The sequence below is a fragment of the Numida meleagris genome, chromosome 3 (assembly GCF_002078875.1).
Source record: "Numida meleagris isolate 19003 breed g44 Domestic line chromosome 3, NumMel1.0, whole genome shotgun sequence".
NCBI classification, from domain to species: Eukaryota; Metazoa; Chordata; class Aves; order Galliformes; family Numididae; genus Numida; species Numida meleagris.
This window is the reverse complement of record NC_034411.1, coordinates 2,372,323-2,399,142: the sequence shown is the minus strand read 5'-3', so window position 1 is coordinate 2,399,142 and position 26,820 is coordinate 2,372,323. Positions and strand designations below refer to the sequence as shown.

Sequence of the window (26,820 nt, the reverse complement as noted above, 5' to 3'; positions counted from 1 at the left end):
TGAAAGGCAGATCCTGTTCAGACCAGTAGATGGCACAAACCATTTATTTCACTGTATTCATCACAATATTTATTGTAATGTCACAGAATCACCTATTACTTTCAAAACAGGATTTACTGTTTTTAGGATAAATGAGGATGCATAGCAACACTAAGACAATCTTTAAATGGGATGGCACTTAAATGAATTATTAGCTAGGTCTAGAAAGCATTTAGAAGCAATACAAGAATTCCACCACATCATGCAACAAAAATAGTCAACAAACACACTCTACATTTTAAGCTCATTGTATATTTGTAACAGCTAGCAATATTGTTTAATATAAAGTACTTACTCAACACTGCAAAAAATGAACCTAGCATGAAAACGTCCTATTGAGATAGCTGTTCTAAAGATATATCTGCTGGTGAAACTTTTTTCACTGGCTAACTCTGTAATTACAATGCGACTAGCAGATTTCCTATAAGGACAAATGATGGGAAACAGCTGCAGCAGTTGGCAAAATACCTTGTATAGAAAATAACAACAACAAAACCTTTGGAAGGATAGAGTAGAAGCAATACAGATCAGGTTAAACTGACAACTGGGGAATAAAGTAGCCATTTATTCTACAGTTAGGAAAAGGCTTAAAAAAAAACAGAAAATAATCAAACCTTTAAAAATAATATGAATTTGACACAAAAGGATCAAAAACTCGAAATATATGCCTAAGGCAAAAAATCTGAATGTCTTAGAGCCAAGCACACAACAGCATCTTTGAAATCCACGTCATTTCAGAGCCAAGTGAAAAAGACTTTTTATCCAATGCGAAAGAGAATCAGATAGTTTTAAATGCCAAAAATACCTATGTATTTTGAATGAAATCAGTTCAGATTCCATTTCCTAAGCTGCAAAGATAACTTACATAATTATAGGACTTAATGACACTCAATTTCTTGTTTTCAAGGAAATATTATGACATCATGTCACTTTACAGGGCACACCACTTAGCTTTATAGCAGTTATTCATAGCAGAATCACACATTAAATGCTACTGAGTTGTAGGGTAAATTATTCTCCTATCTGCTGGGCAAATTACAGCTTAATAACATGAGAGCATATGTAAATAATGTGAAGATTCCTGGTTTAGTTATTTTAATAACAAGTAATTTATCAAATAATTATGGAAAACAAAGTAGTAGTCAAGTGATGGGCTGGAATACACAAGCAAGAGTGTTTTTATACACTGAGCCAAGAATTTATAAACTAAAACACTAATAGAATGAGTGTCTTGATTTTTCCTGAAATCTAATACAACTGCAGGCCAACAGAACCACAGGTAGTGCTCATTCCACTCACCTCTGATTAGATCTAGTGATTGTGCAATGAGTCAGTTCAACGGGTAGAACTGAAGGAAAACTGCTTTTGACAGATGTTTTCTACTGAATCAACCCAGTTCTCACTATATGCTTGCTAGATTAAGTGTAGCAGGAAGCCAGCCATGAAAGAAGTGAGGTAGAATTGTTTTTTAAACCAAACCAAACCCTAGCTAGCACCAGGTTGTATTAAAGTAATCAACAGGACTGTATACTTCAAGTAATTAAAGTGGGACAACTTTAGTCCCACTGCAGCTGCAGGGAGTGCCTGAACCCGCTGCTTCCAGGGGAGGGCGGCAGGAATTCCACCTGTGTGAGGAGTGAGCAGGTGAATGATCTGCTCAGCTGGTGGTGGAGCTCAAGGAGGAGAGACTAAGGACCAGCAGGGGAACGGAGAAGGGGGAGGGGAGGGAGATGGGCCTAAAGACAGAACAGCAGCAACAATCCGAGGAGGAAAGTTGATTTACTAAATATATCGGAATGCAAGATAACACAATATAATACAATGTGATTGGAATTGAGGCTAATAAATCAAATAAAATAAGAGAGAGAAGAGAGAGTGTCCAAAACCGACGGCCTTACTCTAGGAATTGAAGGCAGGATGGCTGGGAACACGTGCTCTCAAGCAGCGAAAAAAGAGAGCGTCTCATGAGTTACAGGGAGTTTTATCTTTCCCTCTGAACACAATGTCCTCTGGGGTATGTAGTTCTTCTCTTCTGAGAACCAGGTACCTGGAAATTGGTAGTCCACGGAACTGGAGCATTAACTCTTTAACTCCCAGTGCACTACATGATGTTACGATGTAGAATACAGATAACAAAAAAATCATAAAAACATGACAAGAAGGGAGGGCTCCAAGGTTTCAGTATCAAAAGGGGAGCTACAAGAAGGAAGGGGATGGATTCTTTAGCAGGATCTCTGGTGATAGGACAAGGGAAAATGGTTTCAAAATTAAAGAGGGTAAATGTAAGTTGGATATAAGGAAAAAGTCTTTTACAGTGAGTGCAGTGAGGCACTGGCACAGGTTGCACAGAGATGTGGTGGAAGACCTCTCCCTGGACAGGTCAGTCTGGATGAGGTTCTGAGCAACCTGATCTAGATGTGGACATCCCTGTTCATCATAGGGGAGTTGGACTAGATGACTTTTAAAGGTCCCTTCCAACTCTAAGGATTCTATGACCCTAATATTGTAGACAAAGCCCAGGTCTGTAAAATAGTGCATTTAATATTTGTATAAAGGCACTAGCTTTGAATTTAAGACAGGAAAACTTTGAATTCTGCATCTGTAGGAGTCTGCAGGTAGACTTTTAGGTAATCCTCCATCAGCTATCAGAAGTGGTTTTTTGTCTCTCTTTTTTTTTTAATGATACAAGGTGAGAAGCAGAAAAAAATATTTGTTTAAAGTTCAAATCCTGTGGTATCTAAGGCATCTAGGGAAGGAAAATGCTGGATCAGAAACAAACCAAGCTGACTACCTCAGCAGGAGACAGCTGGAGTGAAATTGTTCTCTGAAAATGAGTATTGTTGAGATGAAAACTACAAAGTATTGGCTGATGAAAAGAATGACAATTAGAGGCATGTGTTTTACATATAAGATGCTGCAACAGACTGATTAAAAATAACCTTATTATTAGCTATTTCCTTATAAACCTCACTGAACAGGCCTCTCCAAACTACAGAAATGCTATATGTTAACATTTGGTGGAAAGTTTTCTCCTAATGGAATATAACTACAATTCTCCATGTAAGAGTATCTATATTAACAAAGGGAATAAGAACTGAATTACTACTTAAAGAAATAGTTACTCAATTTGACTATAGGTATGGGTCTTTGAGAAGACTTTAGAGGTTCCTTGTCCCAGCATTGTGACAGAAATAGGAGGCATACTGGCCTTGCACATTGGTCAGCATCAGGACATTGCAAGATCCCCTGTTTCACCTTGATGGGACAAAATACACAGCATTTAATGCTGTTGAAGTTAGCTTCCCTGCTTCAGTGACTACCCTTCAAAGAGTGATTTAACTAGAGGGTTTTTTCTCTTGTCACAGAAGGGAAACAAATGCCATAATCAAGTATTTTAGTAACTCTTGCCAACAGAGACAAATAAAACTTAATAACTCTAGTAACAAATACTGGCTACACTCTCCATATGCATCCCCATCTGCACCTCAAACCTGCTCCTCCTCATGCCCCCTCCAAAAAAAGAAAAAAAAACAAAACCAAAAAAACCAAAAAAACCCCACAAAACCTGATTCTTTGGAGCCTTACCATCTCTAACACATGCTGACTTGGCTGCCTTAGAAAGCATTTTACACCATGTTGTGACAGCGGTTTGTAGCGACTGACTTCAGCTTCAGGTTAAAAATATTTCTTCTGCAAACAAGAGCAAGTCCACAGGCTCCTCAACTCTCACTCTGCATAGAATTTGAGAGACTTCTTTCACACATTATTTTTTTGCCTACTTGGTAAGCTTTTTAGGGATAGCACTTGTTTTTGGCTGTGTGGGGATGCGTTCTACTTTGAAGTACCAACTTCTGGTAGTACCTTCCATCATAATAAGAATTATCAATACAAATTATAGCTCAGAGATGGAAGCTTTTCCCACCTCTTGTGGGTAGCTATTGCAAAGTTAAAATTAACCTCAATTAATAGCTAGGATAAGCTTTATACAAAGGCCATCTGTTCAGGTGTTGTTAATGAAAACAGCATTTGGCACTGTTTTATTGTTCAGTAACACAGAGCTGTGCTGGGTGAAAATGAAAGTAGCTAAAGCTTAATACAAGAGGAAAGCATTTTCTGTATATACAAAAACTATCAAGAAAGATTAAGATCTATTCATATATTCCCTATTACCCCAAGCAGCCTCATGTGAGACCTCCATCCTATGTCCTGTGGTCCATTTAATCTCTGGTTGGAGCCTGCAGTCTTTTTCCAAGCTGTGTAGGTAGGTCTGGGCTCAGCCCTGCCCCTGCTTTGCCTGACTTCAATGAAGTTTCTGAACTGACATCCAGCATCCCTTATCACCTTACGTTTGTTTCATTTCTGGCACAATCATCTTACTTCTGATGATCACTGGGCTATACTCAGAATCTGTTCCTGTCACCAATCCTGCCCCATTCAGCTACTGGAAAGCCAGTTTTCTGCAGACTTTACCTTAGGCAGTGTAACAATGAAGATCTTCTCCACTGCTCCAGATTTCCTCTCTCTTTCTTATTTTAATAAAAAATAGTTGAAAATTCAACTTGTGCTCTCCCTACGAGATTAGTGGAACTAAAAAAAAAATAAAATCAGTTTCACTATAATCAATATAAAAATAGGGGAAAATGATTAAATCCTCCTCTTCTAGTTTATTAACTTAGGATTTACATTTCCCTACGATGAAGTTACCCACACTTCCATTCAGATATATTTTACATTCCATCCACAGGAACTATTTCCTACTGGTTGTTCTCAGCACTGCTGCAGTTTTAGTGATACTATTTCTATCAATGACATAACAAACATAGGTGAATATTGCTGTTCTATGTAGTGACGTGCAGAATCAAACTCTACAATCCACAAAAGGTTATAAAGCAGGCATGTTTATTACAGTGCTGGGTGAAATGGAGATTGGTCCACCTAACTTGCACACCCAAATACCCATCAATCACATATTTATCACACAGAATTATACATATGCATGAGACTTCTGAGGAAGGGGCTGGATTCGCATAAGCAGTTCCAAGAACTCATTATAATACGTTGCAGCCTCTTCACGTATGCATCCTGCCCTCTGGTGGTCATGGGCAGGGGTTGTTTTTTTTTTTTTGAGTCTTCCTCACGAAGGCTCCTGTGGTGTACTTTTCACCTTTGGCATGGAATGCTGAATCAGTGACCACAGACTTGGTTCCATCCAGCTGAGTTTCTGCTGTCGACAGTGGAGTTCCTCCTATGTGCTTAAGCAAGCATTGCACAGACCAGCTGAGTTCCTGTTGTCGACAATAGAGCTCCTGCAGCTGACAGCACTTAATCTTGTCAACATCATTTAATATATAATTAATACCTAATATAGTTATACATCAGTAGCCTAATCTTTATGCCGTTAATCCAGGCTGTTAATTATTTTCATTTAACAAAGAATATTAAATGGTGCCCACACTAGAATATATCAGACTGTAGAAAAAAATACAACTTCCCTCAAAGTTAAATGATTCGAATTTTGAGTTCTGAATTTTATCTTTAATTGAAAATCTTCCTCCACATCTGAAATTACTTTGTATTACTTGGCCTTTTAGTTATAATACAAAATAATTTCCTTCAGAAGTATACATTTCAGATAAACAATTAGCTCATTATGAAGACTACCTCCTCAGATGGTTGTCAGTTTGGGAATGTCCTCTTCTAATCCAGAAAGGCAGGTAGAGCAGAAGATCTTAAGAGCCTGGTGAGGGAAGAGATGGAGTGAGATAAAAAGCTTCTGAACAAGGGATGCATTTCATTGTCTTATTTCCCCCTTTAAGTATTACCAAGTAACAGTTTCATATACTAGTTAAATCAATATAAACATGTACTGCTGCTGAAAGACAGTACTGGCCTTTCCCCTTTCCCACCTATTCTAGGTACATAGCCATTCCTACCAGAAAGTAATATTACAGCCACAGCAAACAATATCCAGGCTAAAACAAATCACTCTGTCAAGTTATGTTTCAGTGACAGCTCAACATGTACATGACACTGCGGCGACACTGACAGAGCAGAGCAACCTTCCAGCAACGGGCAGCTCTCACGAGAGTGGCTGACATGGCATGGGCATTGCTAGGGCAAAGGCAGGAGATTTAAACAGCTGAAGCCCGGAACTAACACTCAGTCATCAAGAGCAGCTGCTTCAGAGCAGGGCCAGCCAGAACCAGAGCAACTGATCTGAGGTACGAGGGGGTCTGGGGGCTTCCTTTGCCAGGGAAACACTGAGACAGAGTGACCTTCCAGCAATGGGCAGCTCCCACGAGAGAGGCTGATGTGGAGTGGGTGTTGCCAAGGCAAAGGAAGCCACACTCATGCAATTAAAGGAATCCTCAGGGAGAGCAGTGACTAGTTGCTGCCCACCAGGTACAGGGTGGGCAAATGGAGTGTGGATGTCAGCTGTACACCTATCGTGTGCTGGGTAGTGGAGCAGTAACTTGCATGGCAGAGCACTAAAGTTTTGCTGGCTTCAGAAACAAGGAGGCACTCATTCCAAGTGTCCCTCCAAAGCAGAATGGTGCATGTACGATGCCGAGCTCTGGCAGGGGGAACGCACCACCTACTCCACTCATGATCAGTGCCTCCACTCAGACTGAGCTTCTAAAGGAAGAAGCATCTGCGCAGATCATGGTCTGTGGGAAGTGTCTGCACCTTTCTCCTGAAGCAGAGGCGAGTGGCAAACTTGCTTGTGTAAGATGTGCCCAGGTGGAAGACCTCCTGCAACAGCTTACTGACCTGCAGGAGGCAGTCAAAAGGCTGTGTGCTATCAGGGAGGCAGAGATAGTCAGTCAGATTCATGTGCAGTCTGCATTGCATACACAGTATGGGCCCAAACAGCCCTAAACTTCCCCACTGGCATATCCAGTTGGAGGAGAAACAAATAGTGATGAGAAATGGCAAATGGCCATGAGAAAGACTAACAAGAGGAAAAAGCCTGCCTCTAAGCCTGAGGTGCCTCTGCAGAACCACTTAACTTTCTTCTCCAGCCTGAGAAGAAGAAACAATAACAGGTAAGTCATCTGAACTGCATAAGGCAGCCAGACCTGCTCCCCACTGCATAACAACTACTGCAACTAAGAAAAAGCGGTGGGTTTTGATAGTGGTGGGTGATTTTCTTCTGAGGGGTACACAGGCACCCATTTGTCACCCTGACCCCCTACCTAGACAAGTCTCCTGCTTGCCAGGGGTCCACATCAAGGATGTGACAGAGAGGCTGCCAGAGTTTGTACGTCCCACAGACTACTACCTCCGCTGCTGTTTCATGGAGGCACCAGCAACACAGCTATCAGCAACCTGAAAAACATCAAGAAGGACAACAAGGAGCTGGGAGCAGCAGTGAAGAACTTGGGAGCACAGGCAGTCTTCCCCATTCCCCTAACCTGGAGGATTGATGAGAAGTAAAGGACAGACAGAATTAATAAAATCAATAAGTGGCTAAGGGAGTGGTGTTGTGAACAGGGCTTTGGCTATTTACGTCAATTCAGAGAAATCTGGTCTTCTGGGGTAGGATGGGGTACACGTGTCAGACAAGGGGAAGACCCTCTTTGGCAGCAAGCTTTCCAATTTAATCAGAAGGGCTTGAAACTACAGTTGCTGGGGGTAGAGATGCTCAAATCCCAACTTTCTATACTCCAGTTTACAGCCATTCCCCCTTGTCCGGTCCACTGGCTGGCCATGTCCCTTAGTCTCCCACATTTAAGATATTTATAAACATTGATCAGATCCCCTCGCAGTCTGCTTTTCTCAAGGCTGAACAGACCCAGGCTGATCAGCCTTTCCGCATAAGAGAGGTGCTCCAGGCTCTTTATCATCTTTGTGGCCCTCCGCTGGATTCTTTCCAGAAGATCCCTGTCTTTTTTGTACCGGGGAACCCAGAACTGGACACAATACTCCAGGAGAGGCCTGACCTGGCAAACTCCTAACTCCTGGCAAAGTAGAGGGGGATGATCACCTCCCTTGACCTGCTGGCCACACTCCTTTTAATGCACCCTAGGATCCCACTGGCCTTCTTGGCCACCAGGGCACACTGCTGCCTCATTGCCAACTTGTCCTCCACCAAAAAAACAACAGCAAAAACAAAGAAACAAAAAAGAAAACAAGGAAACATTCAAGTGTCTAAAACAAAACAATCCAAGTCCAAGAAAAAGTCAACTTTTAAACCTAACTCTAACTAAAAAATTCTATAGCTCTTCTTGAAGCGCAGAGGGAGGGAGGGGCACAAGGACAGAGCTGGGATATTAAAAGAAGTACGCCTTTCCAAAAAGGCCTCGAGGACTGACCAAACCTGTGTTGTACACAGCCGAAAAAAATGGGTACAAAAACAGAATCTAATTGTGCAGAAGCGTTATAGAAAAATAAACAGCTTCAGTAGGAGACTATCTTCATTGACCGTTTCAGGACAAATGTGAAGCACCACCTACGGTTACCCCTCCTTCCCTCACAATAAAAAGTACACAAACCTCATCACAAACTTCTGGCATTTCAGTAAGCCCAAATCATTTGTGCTGAGGATACAGCGGCACCTCACCTACCTGCCACCCCCTTTCTCAGACAATCTGAGAGCACAAAACACACGTTGACTTAAGCAAAATAAATCAAGCCTGCAGAAACATAGCTGTTCTTCATTGATGACTTCCAATCAAGCCATAAATACACAATCAAGGGACACACTGAAACGCAACATTTCTCAAGAGCTCGATAAAGAGTATGAATGTGTAAACTCAACCAGGTTGTTAAAAGGAGTAGTAAAAAAAGCACCAACATTTACTAAAACGTTACCTGTTTTAACTGCATCATGGTCAAGGTAAAAAGGGTTACAAATTGTTCTTCGTACTGGCTTACGCTGACACCCGCAATCTCTGTGAGGCACTTTAAGGAGACGTTCCGAAACATGGGAACATTTAAGAACTAGTGAGAAAAGAAAAGAAAGCCGGTTACAAAGGGGTGATGTGCCACGCTTTTTACCACTTTTAAACTAAAAAGCTATCCATAATTACATAGGTACCTTGTATATTAGTGTGCTGATTAACTTAGTCTCAAATATATATCCCAGAGGAATCCAGTTCAGAAATCGTAGCAAAGTTTCCAAGGTTGCATGAACTAAAGGAGCATTTTGGGAGTTTTCCTGTAAGAACAAATCCGTGCATATAACATTGCCAGATATGACTGGGGGGGGGGTGTGGGGGAGGTTAAAAAAATGAATACTTACCATCACAAACTGACACAGTTGAAATATCTGAGAGAACTCATTGCACATACTATAAAAAAATAAAATAAAAATTAAGCACTCCCATGAGCCATAAACAATCCAACCTGCTTTAATCCAAGTGCCTGTGACCCCAGAACACGTTCTGAAGACCTACCCATCCATTGGAGGCATTCATAAGCCACCTTGCTTCTTTAAAAAGCTGACGAGAACAATACATTTTTTGAATAAGTCTAAACCTGTGCCCACAAAAGCTAGCCTAGAAGTCCAAGCAGCATTGAAATCTCTGTTAAAAGGGAGGACCACACTCAAATGCCAGTACATTAATGCACGAATTTGGGAAATGAGCAGGAAGAGTTGAGAGTTGCAGGCATGCGTGTGCCTGAAGGGCTACGATGTCAGTGGCATCACTGAGATATGGTGGGATGACTCTCCTGACTGCAATGTAGCAATAAATGAGCGTAAACTCTTCAGGAAAGACAGGCAGGGGAAAAGGGGAAGGGGTATTGCCCTCTACATCAGTGACCACCTGGAGTCCATGGAGCTCCACATGGGGATAGATTAGGAGCTGACAGCTTACGGGTTAGGGTTAAAGGGAAGGCAGAGGAAGAAGGCATCCTAGTGAGAATCTGCTAAAGGCCACCTCATCAGAAAGACCAAGCAGATGAGGCTCTCTATAAACAGATAGGAACAGCTGCACATTCACAAAACATGGTCCTCATGGGGAACTTCAGCCACTCTGATGCCTGTTGGAGGGACAACACAGCAGCGCACCAGAAATCAAAGAGGTTTCTGGAATGTGTTGATGATAACGTCCTCTTCCAAGCGGTACAGGGACCCATGAGAAAAGGTGCTATGCTGGACTGTGTCCTCACCAACAAGGAGGGGCTGGTGAGTAACATGAAGCTTAAGGGCAGCCTTGGCTGCAGCGACCACAAAACAGTGGAGTACAAAATCCTTCGGGTGCCAAAGAGGGTGTGCAGCAACCGTGCTACTCTGGACTTCAGGAGAGCAGACTTTGAACTCTTCAAGGAACTGCTTGGCAGGGAGACACAAGAGAAAGCCCTGCAGGGAAGAGGGGCCCAAGAAAGCTGGTCTGTAGTCAAGGACCACTTGTTTCATAAGGAATTGGCTGGATGCTCGCACTCAGAGAGTTGTGGTCAACAGCTCAGTGTCCAAGTGGAGACCGGAGACGAGGGGCGTTCCACAGGGGTCGGTGCTGGGACTGGTGTTATTTAAGATAAGCAACACGCACAGTGGGATCGAGTGCACCCTTAGCAAGTTTGCAGACGACACCAAGCTGAGTGGTGCAGCTGACAAGCTAGAGGAAAGGGATGCTACCCAGAGGGACCTGGACAGGCTTGAGAGGTGGGCCCATGCCAACCTCATGAAGTTCAACAAGGCCAAGGGCAAGGTCCTGCACCCAGGTCAGGGCAATCCCAAGCACAGATACAGGCTGGGAAGAGAACAGCTTGAGAGGCTGTTCTGAGGACTGCTCTCAAGGAAAAATAATCATTAAACCACTTAAGACTCAGCTATAAAATTATGTGTATCCTTCTACTGAAAACCTCCTAGCAAGAGAAACTATCTGCCAGCAAGCACAAAGTAGGCACTATTTATTAGGCGTATATTACATATATATACTTGCCTGTCTTTCAAATGCTTTGCTTTCACTTGAGTTATCTGGCCACTGGAAAAATCAAACACTTCTTCACTCAATAGTTTAAGGATCACCATGTTGTTCTGACAAAGGCTTTCACTAGTCCTGCTTGCTCCTACAATATCGCTTATAAAAGTTGGCCAGTGCTTTGGCCATTCCTGTTTCAGAATCTGAAAAGTCAAACAGCCGTATGTTAGGTACTTCAGCAAAACCAGATACTTTATGACAAGTTTTAATGCTTTGTAAACTCCAGCTTACCTGAACAAGAATCATGTTCAGTTTCCCAATATACACCTTCTCTTTCTGGAGAATGGAAAAGATCAGTCAGAGTATGTACAGAAAGAACATCTCTAAATCAGAGCTCATTAGAAAAACCTGAAAAAAAAAAAACAAACAAAAATGTATTGGATCAGAATTACTTACTTTCACATCATTTATAGTTAATACATTCAGGAAGCTACAAACTTGTCTTCTAAAAAGAAAAAAAACAGGAAGAATATTAGAATTCTTACTTTAGAATTATTTGCCTAAAACAGAAAGTGCTTCCTGTGTTGTTTTTTTTTTTTGTTTTGTTGTTTTTTCCTTTAATATTTTACCTCCAAAAACATCCTAAATGTCATCTAGCTTTTATTCCCTTTCTACCACTTTTCTTCCAAAGGTACAGTAATTAGCTGACTGATTTCCAGAATGAGCGAACTAAATAAACTTGTTTTGAAATTGAAGTCCCGTGTTCTTTTCTCAGGGAAAAAAATTTTATTTCACAGGTTAAAGCTGGCAAAGTGTCGTAGCATACGGACAGCCAAATTGTTGAGAGGCTTCTTGACCTTTCCCTTTGTCTTCTGACCACTTTTGGGCATCAACACAACTCACATGAACACGGAGAGCAAGACTTAGCTAGACAAGGAATTCTGTTATCAGCAAAAACAATACCATAACATAAAAAGATCACAAAGAATTTCCCTCTTGTAATATACTTACCAGTGTTGTCCGGCTCCATCTTAAAATCTTTTCTTCATGAATCTGTACATACTGTGAAAATATTTAATGACTAACCCTTATTTATAGCTGTTTTAATTACGTACTCAGAATCTTCATCAAAAGTGCTTACAGTATGAAATTTACTGATACGTCTTCCAAATTTTATTTTCTCAGCCATGCTGCAATTATTTCATTCCACTACCCTCTTCTTCCAAAGAAAACTAATTACCTATCCATTCTGACAGTGTGCCCTTCTGTTTACAACATACTGATAATGACATACCCAAGCCTAGCTACAACTTTCTTTGAGCGGTCTCATGGAAATTATATTAAGAAGGCCACTACCCAGCTTCTGTTCAAAGCAATTCTCTCTGATACTCAATAATTATATTGTCCCTTCCTTAGCCCAATCACTGAATTAAAACATTTAGTTTGCTCTTCGTTTTCTCCTTCAGCTATTCTTACCATCATCTAAGTTTTCCTTCGAATTGAACTTTTTTCCCCCCCCAAAGACATACACGTTCATATTTTTCCTCTCTATTCAGTTACATTCAGTTTCCTGTCTCCGAGATTTTTGGATTATGTTATTTCTTCCTACTGATTGTAGGACCTTCTAACTTAAAAATTATCCGCAAATGCTGTTAATATTCTTTTTACAGCTTCTCTGAAATCATTGATCTGGGACATTCATCAAGACAGAGGCGTCCCACACAGGAATAAATAAGTGCAGAATTAGTTTGACCAAATTTAGACAGTGAAGTGCCAAAAATAACTCAAGTATGCAAATGGAATCTACCCCAGAAGAGGAAGACCAAAACAATTAAAAACAATAGCAGATGCTCAGTGAGACGAACGAGGGGTACTTTAGGCAGAATTGGTTCTGCCATTTCTAGAATGACAAAGTAAGCACGTAAGGACAGAACAAGTTCTCTACATTCAATAATTAGCAAATCATATTTTCTGGTTTTATTACATCAGAAAATCATAGAACTAAGTTGATAGCTGCATGGTAAAGTGGGAACTGCAAGGCTACCCCAACATACTTCCCTGCTTTCTGCTGGAAGGCTTCACAAGGGACACTGCGTAGTCATGCAAGAAATCTGCAGTAATACCAGCCCCTGTCCACAAAAGAGAAAGGACCTTTACTGAAGAGTGAGGTAGAGGCTGAAGCTGTTTACTGTGACACTGATAATGGATTGTTTGTTGTGCATTGCCCAGACATCCTTGGAAATTTGTAACCGACAGTTTCCTCTGAACACTTCATGCCCTTTACTTCATCCCCAGTCAGCACCTGCTTTCACTTTGTCTTACTGCCTTTTTCTCCCTTCTGTTTATTAATCATACTTTACCCAGAAAAGGAATTATGACACTAACTTGATGTTTTTCTCCTCCTCGCATGACATAAACTCCTTTTAGAAATCACCTTTCTTAGGTGCACATCACCTAATGCGAGTGCATTAGGTAAGAAAAGACCTGCTTCTGACAACCTCAGGAGATGAGAACGTTTATGTGAAGAATGCTCTAAAACCCAAACAGTCAACAGTAAAAAAGAAAAAAAAAAAAAGACTTGCATAAAGAGATAAAAGGAAGGAACAGTGCTACATCGCACTCCAGCTTCAAGGTGTAAACTACTGCTACTTGTCAATCCACATCGTCTTTGTTTTCTGGCAATGTCAGACCAGTGGCACATTCCTTTAGTCATGAAAAGCACGCACAGGGATTAGTAAAACATTCAAAATATACAAGCTGCCACAGACTATGGAGCCTTTGTGAAGAACAAATAGACTAAATCACTAATTTAACTCTGCCTCTACACTTCCATTCCCCCTCCATCCCACTTGCACGGGCTGCTGGTTTTCATGGAAGGTTAGGATTTCCTCATAGAAGGTAGGAAAGTAGCTCTGTGAAGGCCCTAAAGAGCACAAAATCAGAGAATTGCAGGGGTTGGAAGGAACCTCGGGAGATCAAGTCCAACTTCCCTGCTAAAGCAAGTTCACAAATGTGGATGTACAGTATCACACAGGACTCGTTTTCATACACTTCAGTTTTCCTTTTGCAAAATAAAAACAAACTACTCTTCTTGATTTACAACCTCATTCTTACCGTGTTATGCATTTCTTCCTCTACTCAGTGATTTGACCAGTGATAACTGGCATACATGCACAAACCCATGAATAGTCAACTCAGCACTCAATTTTGAGGTTGAAAAATAAGAGATTTGATTCTTTGTGAAAGATCAATGTAATAATTCTGGACCACACTGGAGGAGTGTTTACACCTTATAACGTGTGCTAGCAGGTTATGAGATAGCTAATCATCACAGCATATGTTTCTTTTCAAAGGCCACAAAACGTTCCAGACAGCATGCATTAAAATAAAAATTAGTGATGTCAAGTTGTGATAGTGTGCTACCCCGTTGCCCTCCTCTCTGCAACCCAACCATTTTACCATCAGTCTTGCTTGAGTGGGCGGTAACCATAATATTGGTTGCTTTGCAGTCAAGGCCAGATGCTGGAGGAACTGGCACCTTGCTCAACACCTGAGGGCTAACTGAGCAGGTACCAACCTAACTGCAGCCTAAATCCAGTGCTGTTCACTGTCTGGTCAAGTCAGATTCTAGAGGAGCTAACATCTAGCTCACAACTGTAGTTGTTATGCAATATGCCTACGAGTCAATCATCTTTCCCCATAAATAGTATGGGGACTTCATTCTGAACCTCACCACTCAACCTGAAGGCCTCCCTAAAAATCTTGCCGACTCTGTTTTTGTGTAGTATATAATGACTTTTATGTATTTTATAATCAAGTGTACCTTGCTATCAGAACTCTGTTGTCGCATAATAAACTGTGTCTTAGTATCAAAAATTTGCTAAATCACTCATATTAATAAACATATTGCTGCTTTTCTCACGAGTGAATTGCATTACTCCTTCCAAGAAGTGAAGGCAATCAGCTAACCACATCAGGAGTTAAACTATTGTCAGACTAGACACCTACAATAAAGCAACATTTTTTCATACAAAATCATTAATGAAAGTTATAAACACTAACACAGAACAAAGTTTTCTCAAATCACTTGGGCTAGAGGGCATCATAGGACATCTGTGGTGAAATTTCCTGCTCAAGCTGGGATCAATATTGAATTTAGACCAAGCAGCCCATGGCTCTGTTTTGTTATGAGTATTTTATAGCGTTGGGAGACATGGTTTAGTGGGGTTGTTGGTGGTAGGTGGATGGTTGGACTAGGTGATCTTGTAGGTCTTTTCCAACCTAGATAATTCTATGATTCTATGATTCTATTTTAATAGTGAAAAGTAGTCTCCCTTCATTTCCAGCAGGAACCTCCCAATAAAATTTGTACCTATCACCTCTTGTTCTCCTACTTTACATCTAAATAAACAACTTGTCTCACCTTTTCTTGTAAAAATTATCCTGGGAATGAGGAGCTACTAGTAGGTGGCCCCTCCATCATCTCTTCTCCAGACAGAAAAAGCCCAGCTCCCTCAGCCTCTCTTCACTCTTCATGGCTGGCCTCCCTTGGACTTGCATGGAATTGTCAACACCTTTCTTGTAGAGAAGGACCAAAAAAATTGGCATTGTGTTCTCGATGCAGCCTAATCAGTAGCAAACAGAAAGGAATAATCAGATCATCTACTGGTTGCACTCTTGTTGATACAGCCCAGTACATAGTTAGCTTTTGTCACTACCACTGCATATTGCTGACCTGAAACCAAAGTAAGTTTTCCTACTGGCTTCAAAAAGGCCTAAATTCTAGATTGAACATATAATAAAGGAGACATCTGCAGCAATTAAAGCAGCATGTGTAAGCCTACACTAACTATTATGTTTACTGGAAAGAAGCTGAGATCCAGGTATACTCGCCCTGATAAAATGGCTGTTTTTTTAAGACAGCACTCCATTTATTAACCAACCTTTATCAAGCTTTCTGCAGAAGGGAGATGAGAAGTATTCTGTCTACAACATGCTAAGCCACAGCTTGCATAAAGATAGAACGACCATTTCTACCAAAACATTGGAAGTGTTATTTGAGATCAGCAAACCAGTGATAACTGCTCCCTACTAGAGGAGCGGCAGGAACTAGCCCCGTACTCAAGCATGTCAAACTAAGGCCTGTTGTGTTTTCTACTGCTATGATTTTTTTTTAAAAGCATACTTATTTTTTTTGTTTTCAAAGCGTACTTTTACTGTTTTGATTTTTTTCTGGGGCTTTACAAATAGTGGATGCAAGTGTGAAAAGCTTCATCTAACCTTCCATCAAAAAAAACTAATTTAAATTGAAACAGGGAAAATTCAATTTGACTAAAAATTTCAAGGGTTTGAACTCTTCTCCTGCACAAAAATCCAAACAAAGAGAAAAGAGACAAGAGAATAGAGAAAAGTGAACACAAGCCAAAGGAATTAACAAGATATCTAACTCTTTGGTCTCCTACCTTAGTTTGTTTTGAACACCAGGGCAAGCTAGAATTCTGAGTGCTAGAATTCCAACTCTGTTTTTAACCCATTACGGACTTGCTGTATCTACCCATTCTGTTTATTTGAATTTTTTTCAATTCAATACCACCAATAACAATGCCATTTCCAGTCATAAGTCACACTGGAAAAATTACAGATTTGTTAAATACTACACAAGTCAACCCACCAGAGGAAGGTAAACAAGGCAAGGTAAACAACGCACTTTGTTACCGTCATGATGATGATGTTACAGGATGCAGTCATTTTTATGCGCAATTAAAAGACTGAGTGCTCTGAGCCTACTCTTTGAAATCCTTAAATACCTCAAACCACTCGCCTCCAAAAAAAAAAAAAAAAAGATTTCAGATTGGAGTGGGGGAGGAAGAAGGGGGAAGGAAGCTTTCTGCTGGGATTACTTTAGGACACTTTTACAACTTGTAAGGCAGTTGAGAATCGTTTCTCCATTGGGAATTACTACACAAGCAATCTTAAAATGTTAAATTTCAGAGAAGGAATGAATTGAAGTCACAGGAAAAACACAGTTCTTGAACACAGATCAGCAGCTTCATGGCTGAATGCATACTATCTGTAAAGGTGGAAAACTTCAGAAAAAAAAACCTAAGTTTTCTTTTTGGGACTTACCATCAGCACAGTCCACACCTGTTGAGTTCTTTTTTTGCTGAAGTGCTACTTCATACTAATGGTAAGATGAGCTTGGTGTTGCTAGGCTAAACTTTGATGAATTGACTTATTTTTGATAACTAAGCCTTCTCTTCGGTGATTTGACACTGGTGAGGAAATGCTTATTCAGATTGGAAACACAATACATCATTGCTCGATATCAAGTATTAATCACAGTAAACGTCTTCCCCTTTTGGACTGCGGGATCAAAAGCAGCCTCAGCTCAAGAAGCAAACGCACAGGAAGACAAATAACCTACTAAGAATATCTTATTCTTAAACGCAATCCTGAACTATTGTATACACTTTGCCATTTCATAATCTCACACATTATTTTAGATAGTATCTTAGTTCCTTTAACATAACAGAATAAGCTCCCAGAATGAATACACACAGACCTGTTAAAGGACCCTCTCTTGAAAGAATTAGCTTCTGCTTAAACCCACTAACTTCTTAAACACTTCTACAGAAGCTAGTTGATTTTTAAAGGTGCACGAAGCTTTATTTAAAGGTAGGCTTTAAGATATTTGCAGCAAGGACTTGTAACATTATATGCATATCTGTGACCTACAATGCAGAAGAGGATAAATTGTTGTTATAAAGTCACTAGTGTTCTCTGATAAAACATCCAACATTTGTCCACCAAAAAAAAAAAAAAAAAAACAGCAAAAAATATATTAAGCTAGAATTATCCATTAGCTTCAACACACAGTGAAATGTTTTTGCCAACAGGAACAGTTAAAGGATAATGAAGTGGGAAAAAAAAAAGATTTGGGCAACTTGAACAATTAATCATTCTAATGCTATTGAACACTTCATTTTATGTTGGCGTGAATCATTCTGAAGCCATTCCACACCACCAACAGGGTCTCACAGTTAGTCACCTTGCCTGTTATTATCCCCAGCATGCATGCCTTTCCATACTCAATTCAGTTCTACTACAGATTTTTTATTTATTTAAGTAAAGCCGTAGAGAACTTAGCAGGTTAGACCACAAGCTTCTTGGAGCCTCCAGACAAGAAAACACAAAGTAATTGAGATGCTTATAATACAAGCAACGTGTCAGGGGCTCAGACCACCAGGGCAGAAGACCTGAAACCATAATCAATACGGAAACCATACATGTTAATAAAGGTGTATCGATCTCACTACGTCTCTCAATTTCCAATTCAGTTTTGTAACTTATAATAACACAGGAATCATAGGGCTTATTTTCATTAAGCTCGTCTATTATGTTCTGTGACTACCACCTTATTTTAAAGGCTGTAGTACTTCACAGTGCAAGAACATAGCTTGGCAACCTATACCAGCACCAAAATGTATCACCCGTACCTCGTTTTATATTCTGGAGTAACCCTTCACGACTGTTAACGACAATATAAGCCTTCCCAAAAAACTACAACTCCCAAATCGCTATTATAGCTCGGCGTTATAGAGGCGGTAACGAAGCAGATGCTGCACTGGGCGCACCACAGAAACCCACCCGAGGCGCCAGACACGGGCTCGCTGCACGCAGGGCAGCGCTCAGCCATCCACCACACAGTCCAGGCTTCGCAGCCGAGCATCGCCCTTCCCGCCGGCCGGAGACACAGCCTCACCCGCAAGCTTGGGTCACTTCGCCACCCACCTCCCTGAGGCGAGAGCGGCCGTAAGATAAAGCCCGCCATCGCAGCATGGCTAAGCGTCGCCGCCGCCGGCCCGTTCTCTCGGCGCTGCGCTCTGAACAGCAGCCGGCAGCAAGACAGCCCCCACAGCGCCGAGCGCCCCGCAAAAGAGAAGCCCACAAGTCGCGCGCATCGCGCTGAGCCGCTAACCAATAAGAACACGGCAGTACCTACGCCCGCCGTTTGAGAACTGAGTGATAGCTCGACCCGGCCACTCAGCGGGCAGCGGCACGCCCCCCGCACCCCTCGCGCGCTGCCGGAGAGGGGGCGGATCCCCTCTCTTCTAAGCCCCCTCCTCCGCCGCTCGCTCCCCGCACTCCTCCGAGGCGCTCAGCGGATTGACGTGCCGTCCGACCAATGGTCGCGCAGGCCGCTCGCGAGGCGCCATCGCTCGGGACCAATGGGAGCGCTCGCTGGGCGGAGGCCTGAGGTTTCCAAACGCTCCGCGGCGCCATGGGCTGAAAACTAAACCGAGATGGAATCTCCCAGTCTGAACCGGTTTGAGCCGGTTCCGAGCTTGTGGCATTAGGAGGGGGAGAGGCGCCGTGCTCAGTCACCGCCGCTCTTGCTGCCGCCGCCGCGCGTCTCGCTGACGGGGGAGCTCGCGGGGGAAGCCGCCGGCGCAGCTGAGGGGCGAAGTTTAGCGCTGAGGGGGGGGGGGGGAGCGGGCATGGGGCCGAACTGAGGGCCCGCCAGGCCGAAGGGAGGGCGGCAGGCGCGGGAGGAGCGGCCGCACGGGCCCGGGCCTGGAGCCAGCGAAGCGGGACGCAGCCGAGTCGTCGCGCAGCCGCGGCCGCGAAGAAGGTAGAGGTCCTCCGAGGGGCGCCGGGAGGCCGCGGCGCCGCATCCAGCTCCGCGCCTCTCCTCCCCCGAGGCGGCCGGAGCGCAGCGCGACCACGCGCCGGGCCCGAGGGGCGCATTGCGGCCGGCTGGGTGCCGCCGTGCCTGGGCCGAGCCGTGCCCTGCCGCGGCCGGGCCGGGGGGAGCGGGGGCAGGAGCGGCTCCGGCGGGGGGCGGCTGGCGGGGGGCCTGGTGCGCGCAGACTCCTCTCATCTCGATTTTAATTTATTTTTTTTAGGGGAGGGTGGCTTTTTTTTTTTTCCTCTATTATTATTATTATTTTTTTTTTGCCGTGAGGTTAGGAACTTGATTCGCCCACCCCTTACTTTCTGAAGCAAGAGGCCGCAGAAGCACGAAGGTGAGCGGGCGGCGCGGGAAAGGCGGCGGGGCCGGGGTCGGTGGGGCCTCCCGAGGGGCTGGGCAGGCGGGGAGCGGGCGCGGGGAACGGCGGGGCCCTCGGTCTGTGAATTATTAGGAGTGGAAGTTTCCAGAAATATTTTGGTGTGTCTGTGCAGCAGTATTGAAACGTCCGCCCGCGTCACGTGGGGGCCCCGTATAGAACGCGGGCAGGGAGGGAGGGGCCGCGCCGCTCCGCTCCGCAAGGCCGGGCCTCGGCCCCTGCCTGGGCCGCCGTGTCCCGGGGAGGCCCCGGGCTGCCGGCGAGGGCCGCTCGGCGCGGCTGCTCCGTGCCGGTCACGCGTGTGTGAGGCGGTGAACTCTCGCCGCGCCGTGCGGCGGATGCCGTGTGCCCGGAGCTTTGCGGTGAGGCGGCTCGCTCTCGGGAAGGGGCGGAGGGGTAGAGCGCCCGCCTCGAGTTGACTATGGCCACCCCGGTGAGCCTCGCGTACCCACGCAGAAGCCATGCTTTGGAGTGCTCTGTAAATCCTCAGCATCTTTTTTTTTGTTGGGAAATGTTTGTTTTGTTTTTCCGCGCGACATACTTAAATGAATTGAGGCTGTTTCAAGACGCTAATCGTTGTGTGGAGCTGAAGGTCTTGTGTCACTGCGAATTGGGATAACTGTAAAGTTTTCGACAAATGCAGTTCGCTTGACCTTCGGTAGATGTCATGTTCTTGCCGTGTTGTAGGTTAGATTTTTTTTTTTTCCTCTCGTTTCTGTTACCTCATTTATTGTTAATGTTGAAGAACTGATTAGTGGTGTTGCAAGAAGAGAGGTTTAAAGCTGCTCATGTTCAGGCACGGTGGGACGAGTGCCGTGAGTGGAAGGTACGATGTGCGTGGTGTGGGCCCAGCATTGGTAGTGGGAATTGGAGCCGATTGCCGTTGGTAGCGACCACAAAGCTGCCATTTCTGAGTCGTTTTGCAACTAGGCAGGTCACTGTGAAGATAATGCTGGGAGTGGCAAAGGACCCTGTTCAAAACATTTCCTTTTTGCATTCATGTGGTTAATAGCTTCTGCTTGTCACGTGGCGGTTCCTTTCTGTTCCTAGTGTTACCAGCCAAACTCCTGTCTGAATGAAACTCTTAAATTAAGAGTGCAGTATTAAGAAGCAGGCATTCTTCATTGTGGTGCACACGCACTGGCGATTGTTCCACCTATATCCATACCTGGTTCAGAAGATGTTCAGCTTATCTACCTTACTCGTGTTACATGTGGTTTTCCTGGAAAACGCATCCATATGCAATAGTTTTTCCAGAAATCATTAACATAGGGTTCCACTTCTTTGCACATACACCAGTCTTTCGTGGTGGTAGGGGTCCTGGGGGGTCTTTTTGGAACCCTGGTGGTAATCTCAGTATGTCCTTTAGTTGAACTCTGGTCTTTTTTTTTTTAACCTTATTAGGGATGGAAAGTTCCTTTGTGGGATACTTTGCTGGTTGCTGCACCAAGGACTAGTTGTAACTGGTTCTTATCTTAGTATTGGCCTTGTGGAGTGGTCTTGCTATGTAGGCAGGAACCTTCTGCAAACAGTCTATCTCCTTTTACCTAAAAAGTGTCACAATGCTTCACAATATTAGAATTGTGTAAAAACTGCTGAAAAAGGCCCAGACCTAGAATGTATGGCACTGTCCAAGGAGCCATCAATGTAAAATGTTCTTGCAGTTCAAAAGCCACTTCTCCAGCTCGTGCCACAGTCGTGAGGGCAGATGTGGAAGATGAGGAAACACGTGTGTCTGGCAGCAGTACTAACGCTCTGGGCTGCGTAGCCTGTTAATGGGCTGGATTTCTTCCCAGTGCTACTGCTTGCTGCCTCCCTCTGCCAGGTGAAATTTTGAAGTGCCCTTAGAAGTTTGAAAAAGGAAATCAGCTTTCACTGCTGTTCTGCTTGCTTCCATACCTAACAATTCTGAAAACTTTCAGAGTTGGTTGGAGGTCAGATGTGGTGTTTAGTTGAATTAATTCTGGTTTTTACTTGATGTTTTATTTTCTCATGTTTTTCCAGGTAGGTGTTGTAAAAAGGCTGATAAGATGATCATGTTAGCCCTTAAAAATGATTACAGTAGTGCAGTAGTACTAATTACATGAGTTCTTTTAATGCAAAATACATCAAAAATGTATTTTTTTTTACTTTCCTATATGTCTGTATCAAAACAAATAAAACCATTTGGTAATACCTGCAAATGTACATTCTAAACAAATGATTTTCTCAATCTGCATGTTACTGTGGGACTTTCAATTAATTAGTAGTTACTTGGGTTGAGTCACAGGTTTTTCTTGTTCTTCATTTTTAAGCATAAGATTTAAGTAAGGGATAACATGAATTTTTACACATAAAGCAGTTTAGTAAGAGCAGAACTGAATTCCAGTTTATTCTAAAGAATGGGTCATTCTGGGTCTGTCGGTTTCTGTTGATTTTTTTTTTGTGCATGGAAGGATTGTTTCTAGAAGAGTTTCGGATGGTGTGTTATTTGAACATGCTGCTAGCTTAAATGTAACTTCTTGAGTGGCCTTGCAGTTCTCCAGACTTCAGGGTATTTCTTGAGTTCAGTATGAAATCTGCACATCTATGGAAGACAGTGAAAATGAGGGTGAGTGGCAGAGAGCTGCTACAGAGAAGGGGGTTGGAAAAAGTCCTACATTTGCTGGGGACTGTGGGAAGAGGGCAGTGCACTTGGTCAGCTGCTGCAACAGAGGTGGTGATATAAAAAGACCAGAGTGGAGTATAACTTCTGATGCACAGCTGTGTAGCTTTTGGCTTGCTTTTTTACTGCTTGTAAGCACCTTCACCTTGTACCAGTCACCAGCTGGTAAGCGTCTGATGCACGTGCACAGTCACGTACAGCCCACCTGACTGGCTTTTCATAATGGAAGGCTGCAAGGCCTGGGATGAGGAGCAGGTACTTGTGTTGCGGGCCTGAAACCTGCAGCAGGATTCTCAGTAGAATTCCACTCCCATACTAAGCACTCTAAAGTGGTGTGCTGAATTTGCTGTCGCTTCATCTTGAATGCCTTCAAGCAGGCAGCTTTCTTAATTTCAGTGGTAATTTCTTGCTCCTTATATAGATAGATTGTGAGCTGTTTTCCCAAGTATATGACAAATGACATCCGTTTAACTTTTTACGAAGTGTATAGATAACGTTTCACTTCTGTAACTGTTCACTGAAAAGCTTTTGGAACTGGATTTGCAGATGTGCATGTTAGCCTTGAGAGCTTAAAATTCTACGTAGATCACTAGGGTGCGTTTTGATTGCAGTGATGCTAGACATACCTACTATCAAACTTAACTCGTTTACAAATATTCAGGCAATAGTAGGAGCTGCTGCCTACTCATTAAAAAGTTGCTTAGCTTGCTTGATTATATAGTTCATTGGTTAGTTAAGCTGCCAATATGCATTGTACCTGATGAACACCCCGAGCATTACATGAAGGTAGTATTGTATGAATTTTAAGTACAGGTTTGTCCTGGTGCTTGCTTAGCAATGGTAGGAGTGTTGTGCCATCTAGTACTGCTAAGATAGCTTGTCTTAATTAAATGATACTTAAGTGGAAGCACTTTATATGATTACATCTAATAATAATTTCTTACTGATCAAAAAATTTTATTTTTCAGTAATCTATGCCAGCAATTATGACAATGTTAGCAGACCATGCAGCTCGTCAGCTGCTGGATTTTAATCAGAAACTGGATATCAATCTTCTGGACAATGTGGTGAACTGCTTGTACCATGGAGAAGGTGCACAGGTAACGTGGACTTGGAACCTATGTTTATGGACAATGTTCAACACTATAGCAGCAAATCGGTTGAGCAAAATAAATTTACTTGAATAAAAATATTAATATTAATGGATTTTCTGTGCCAGTGACAAGAATATCATTGGTGATTCATGTGCCCTTGTTTAAAGCAGTCCTGGTGCAATTAATGTTGAAATGTTAGTTCAGAATGTGTTTTTGTTCCTAGCATGCCTTCTGCTGTTAAAAGAGATGAGCAAGTACAACTTACCATGAGTGTCTTTGCTTGCAGCTCATCCTCTGTTACCTCAGTGTTTCAGGAAAGTCTGAATTACCTCTTATTATTCTGGACAGGACTGTGAAGCCAAAAACTCAGTATTGGCCTCACTGAAGGATTACATTTAAGAGAAAAATATTTAGTGTTAGGGTATTTATACTTATAAAGCAGCATATTAGAGGTATTAAGAGATAATTTTGTCCTTTTATCTATATTTTCCATTACTGAGCTTTTTCCTGCACAGATTCTTCTCACACTACTCTCTATATTTAGTGTGAAGTATGAAGTCTGAGTTCAAACTGAAGCAGAGTGCAGAACATATTGACTTGAAACTGCATCTCTTATTTTGTTGCTTTTATTGATTATTTGAACTATGGCGAAAAAAGTTCAATGTTGAAAGCAAGTATTGCTACAAGGGTGTTGGCATAGTTTCTTTTATGGCAAGTTTTAATTGTCTGTGCTTAAGAAATGGAGAGTTTCAGTGTCAAGCAACTATTAGTAATGTATTATTGCACAGTAATAAAAACAAATTAATGGGACGAGTAGCTGATGCTTTTCTTTTCCTTCTCTCCTTCCAACTATTAGAATAAACAAAAATATACTTGCTTATACTTAGTTCGTGTATTTTTAAAAGCTTTTGTGTGGCTTATTAATGTAAATTCCAATGGGCTCTAAAATCCCATGGTTATTTTTTTGAGATACTTGCAATTTCAGGTTCCTAAATCCAAGCGGTTACTAACTGTAGTTCTTTAATTGACCATGTCACAGAAAGCTGCTTCTAGCTTTTTGCATTCAGTAGTACAGACTTCTGTGTACTTGTTCTGTAACTGGCACGTTTGTTTGCTGTACTGACTCAAAATGCAGCTGGTGCTTGTAGTATTGTAAAACTAAAGGATTGATGCTAAATATGGTGGTCAGTTTGCCATTGTTCTTATACTGGGAGAAGCTGTGTCACTTCAATCAGCCCTTGCTTCATCGTTCATAGGGTCCCACTTGTACTACCAGAGACTTTATCCACTTGCAGGTAGCAGTCCCATCGTGGAGGGCAACTCCAGTGAGATTCCAGCACACACATAAACACACTGTTCTTTCCACTGATTTCAACTGTAGGATTCCTGCATCAGAGTTTGGGTCAAATTCTTTTTAAGTTTTTACAGTGGACCTCCTTATTGGTTCTAATACTAGTGACGTATCATAGGATCAAATGTCACCTCCTTACATGTGGGTTCAGACCAACAGTAATGTTTGGGACTGGGGTCTTCTCATCCCTCATTGGATCCTTCCTCTGTCTGCTGGCAGGGATGCACTTCTTGTTATCTTGCCAGTATCTCCTTCTGCTGAGGGATGAGGCTTTCTTATCTTCTGGCTAAAACTAGTTGAGGGGGCCTTCGTTTGTTTAACTTGGTGAAAGTTAATAGCTTGCAGTCTAAGGCTTCAGCAAACTTAGCTACTGACACTAAGCAAGTTCTGTGTAACTATTACAATACTGAGTAAGCATTCAGTTAGAGTTCACTCTTAATGCTGAGCAGGTAGTCTTATCTAGTTGTAGGCCAGTTCACTACCCTACTTTAGCACAAGGAGGCTGTTAATTGGCAAAAGGGAATCATGATATAAACTTGTAAATAAATGTACTAATATGTTACACTTTCATGTATACTTGGTTTGCTGTTTCAATGCTTACCCAGAGGCCCAGACAGTGAATGTCTGTGAGCTTTTACTTTTTTCAAGAGAAGTTTGAAAGTTCCTGGAGGGAAAAGCACTTAATTGTAGAGTCTGATAGCTCTGAACATGACCTAAAAGGAGGCAAAAATAATAGAATTTGAGGATACTAAATGTTAAGATAGTATAAGCAATTTCCGGAATGTGAAAAAGAAAGTGTAGGATGTGTTCTGGACAGCCCATGCTGAACTTGCTTTCAAATCTGTTTGTCTTCTTCCCCTTAATTCTTATCTCTGAATGTCTCCTCACTTCTGCATAATTCTTATTATTGCTTGCAAAACTATCTGCAGATCTGTGGTAGGCTAATAAAAAGCTCTATTCTGTCCTGGACTTGGAGATGTTTTTTTGTGTTCTTAGCTTTTTTTTTTTTGGTGTATTTTCTGAGAAGAAAGAATGCCCCAACACATGACTGAGAAGTTCTGAAGCAGCTCAAACAGGTGCTTCAATTCTGATGGTTGGTTAGGCTGTCACATGCTCCAAAGGGTTATTTGCTTGCTGCTTTTCCTTTCTGTGACAACAAAACAGTGAAGCTTCAATCCTGGTTAAGCATTACTGCTTGTATGAAACAACAGGAGCTGCTGTCCAGGGATGTTAGGTATTATTGGGTAAGGGAGTGTACTTCATAGGACCTGGGAGAAGGATATTGACCATGTTTCTTCTTGGTATTGACGCTTGATCCTGTGATATGTCACCAGTATTAGAAGTGCTAAGAAAGTTCAGTATAAAAGTGCACTCAAGTTGAGCCTGGAAGTAATACAGTGATTCTTTCACTCTTAAAAAGAGTACAGCTGAACTGTATCGAAACCACTGAGTGTTTTACCTCTGTGGAACTGTGAGAACGTGGTTGTACTGCCTTTTAAATAATAAAGAGTATACGTGTGGTAGTACTGCATATAGAACCTACGAGGATGTGCAATTCCAAGTCAGTACCGGACTGGGGAATGCTCTGCTACAGTGAGTTGTCTTAAGTAGGGATTCTGATATTGCATAGGTACTTCAGACGTCCTTGCTGTTTACTGTTGCAGCTCTGAATTTTTATTCATATATTGATTCTGAGTCTTGATGGGGTTTATATATTAGGAAAGGAAGGTAAGCATTTCCTTTTTTTCCCCACCAG

At 42.4% G+C, this 26,820-nt stretch overlaps 2 protein-coding genes and 1 long non-coding RNA gene across 4 annotated transcripts in view; 1 reads left to right on the top strand and 2 right to left on the bottom strand.

Annotated features, from left to right (window-relative positions):
* Positions 5,149-11,374, bottom strand: LOC110395590 (exportin-1-like). The gene is made up of 9 exons (XM_021390173.1): positions 11,370-11,374; positions 11,278-11,290; positions 11,199-11,243; positions 10,929-11,110; positions 9,284-9,332; positions 9,080-9,199; positions 8,854-8,982; positions 7,322-7,368; positions 5,149-5,776 (listed from the first exon to the last, which is right to left on the bottom strand). The coding sequence occupies exons 1-9, from the start codon at positions 11,372-11,374 to the stop codon at positions 5,737-5,739; spliced, it is 630 nt and encodes a 209-aa protein (XP_021245848.1). The 3' UTR covers positions 5,149-5,736.
* Positions 11,516-18,897, bottom strand: LOC110395524. The gene is made up of 3 exons (XR_002436432.1): positions 18,555-18,897; positions 15,331-15,532; positions 11,516-13,036 (listed from the first exon to the last, which is right to left on the bottom strand). It is a non-coding gene; the product is annotated as an uncharacterized LOC110395524 (long non-coding RNA).
* Positions 19,160-26,820, top strand: part of XPO1 (exportin 1) — a 37,472-nt gene continuing 29,811 nt past the window's right edge. The window contains exons 1-3 of one of the 2 annotated variants that reach the window (XM_021390066.1): positions 19,160-19,539; positions 19,878-19,933; positions 23,588-23,719. In XM_021390066.1, coding sequence (XP_021245741.1) covers positions 23,594-23,719 — 126 coding nt within the window. In that variant the 5' untranslated portion in view covers positions 19,160-19,539; positions 19,878-19,933; positions 23,588-23,593. Of the gene's footprint in view, positions 19,540-19,872; positions 19,934-23,587; positions 23,720-26,820 lie in introns of both variants that reach the window. The other variant, XM_021390065.1, reaches the window with a different exon arrangement.

Coding starts and splice junctions, on each gene's coding strand:
- LOC110395590 (XM_021390173.1), bottom strand. Junction 11,111..11,198: donor TGAACATGATTCTTGTTCAG/GTAAGCTGGAGT, acceptor TTGACTTTTCAG/ATTCTGAAACAGGAATGGCC. Junction 9,333..10,928: donor GCAAAGCATTTGAAAGACAG/GCAAGTATATAT, acceptor ATTTTTTTATAG/TATGTGCAATGAGTTCTCTC.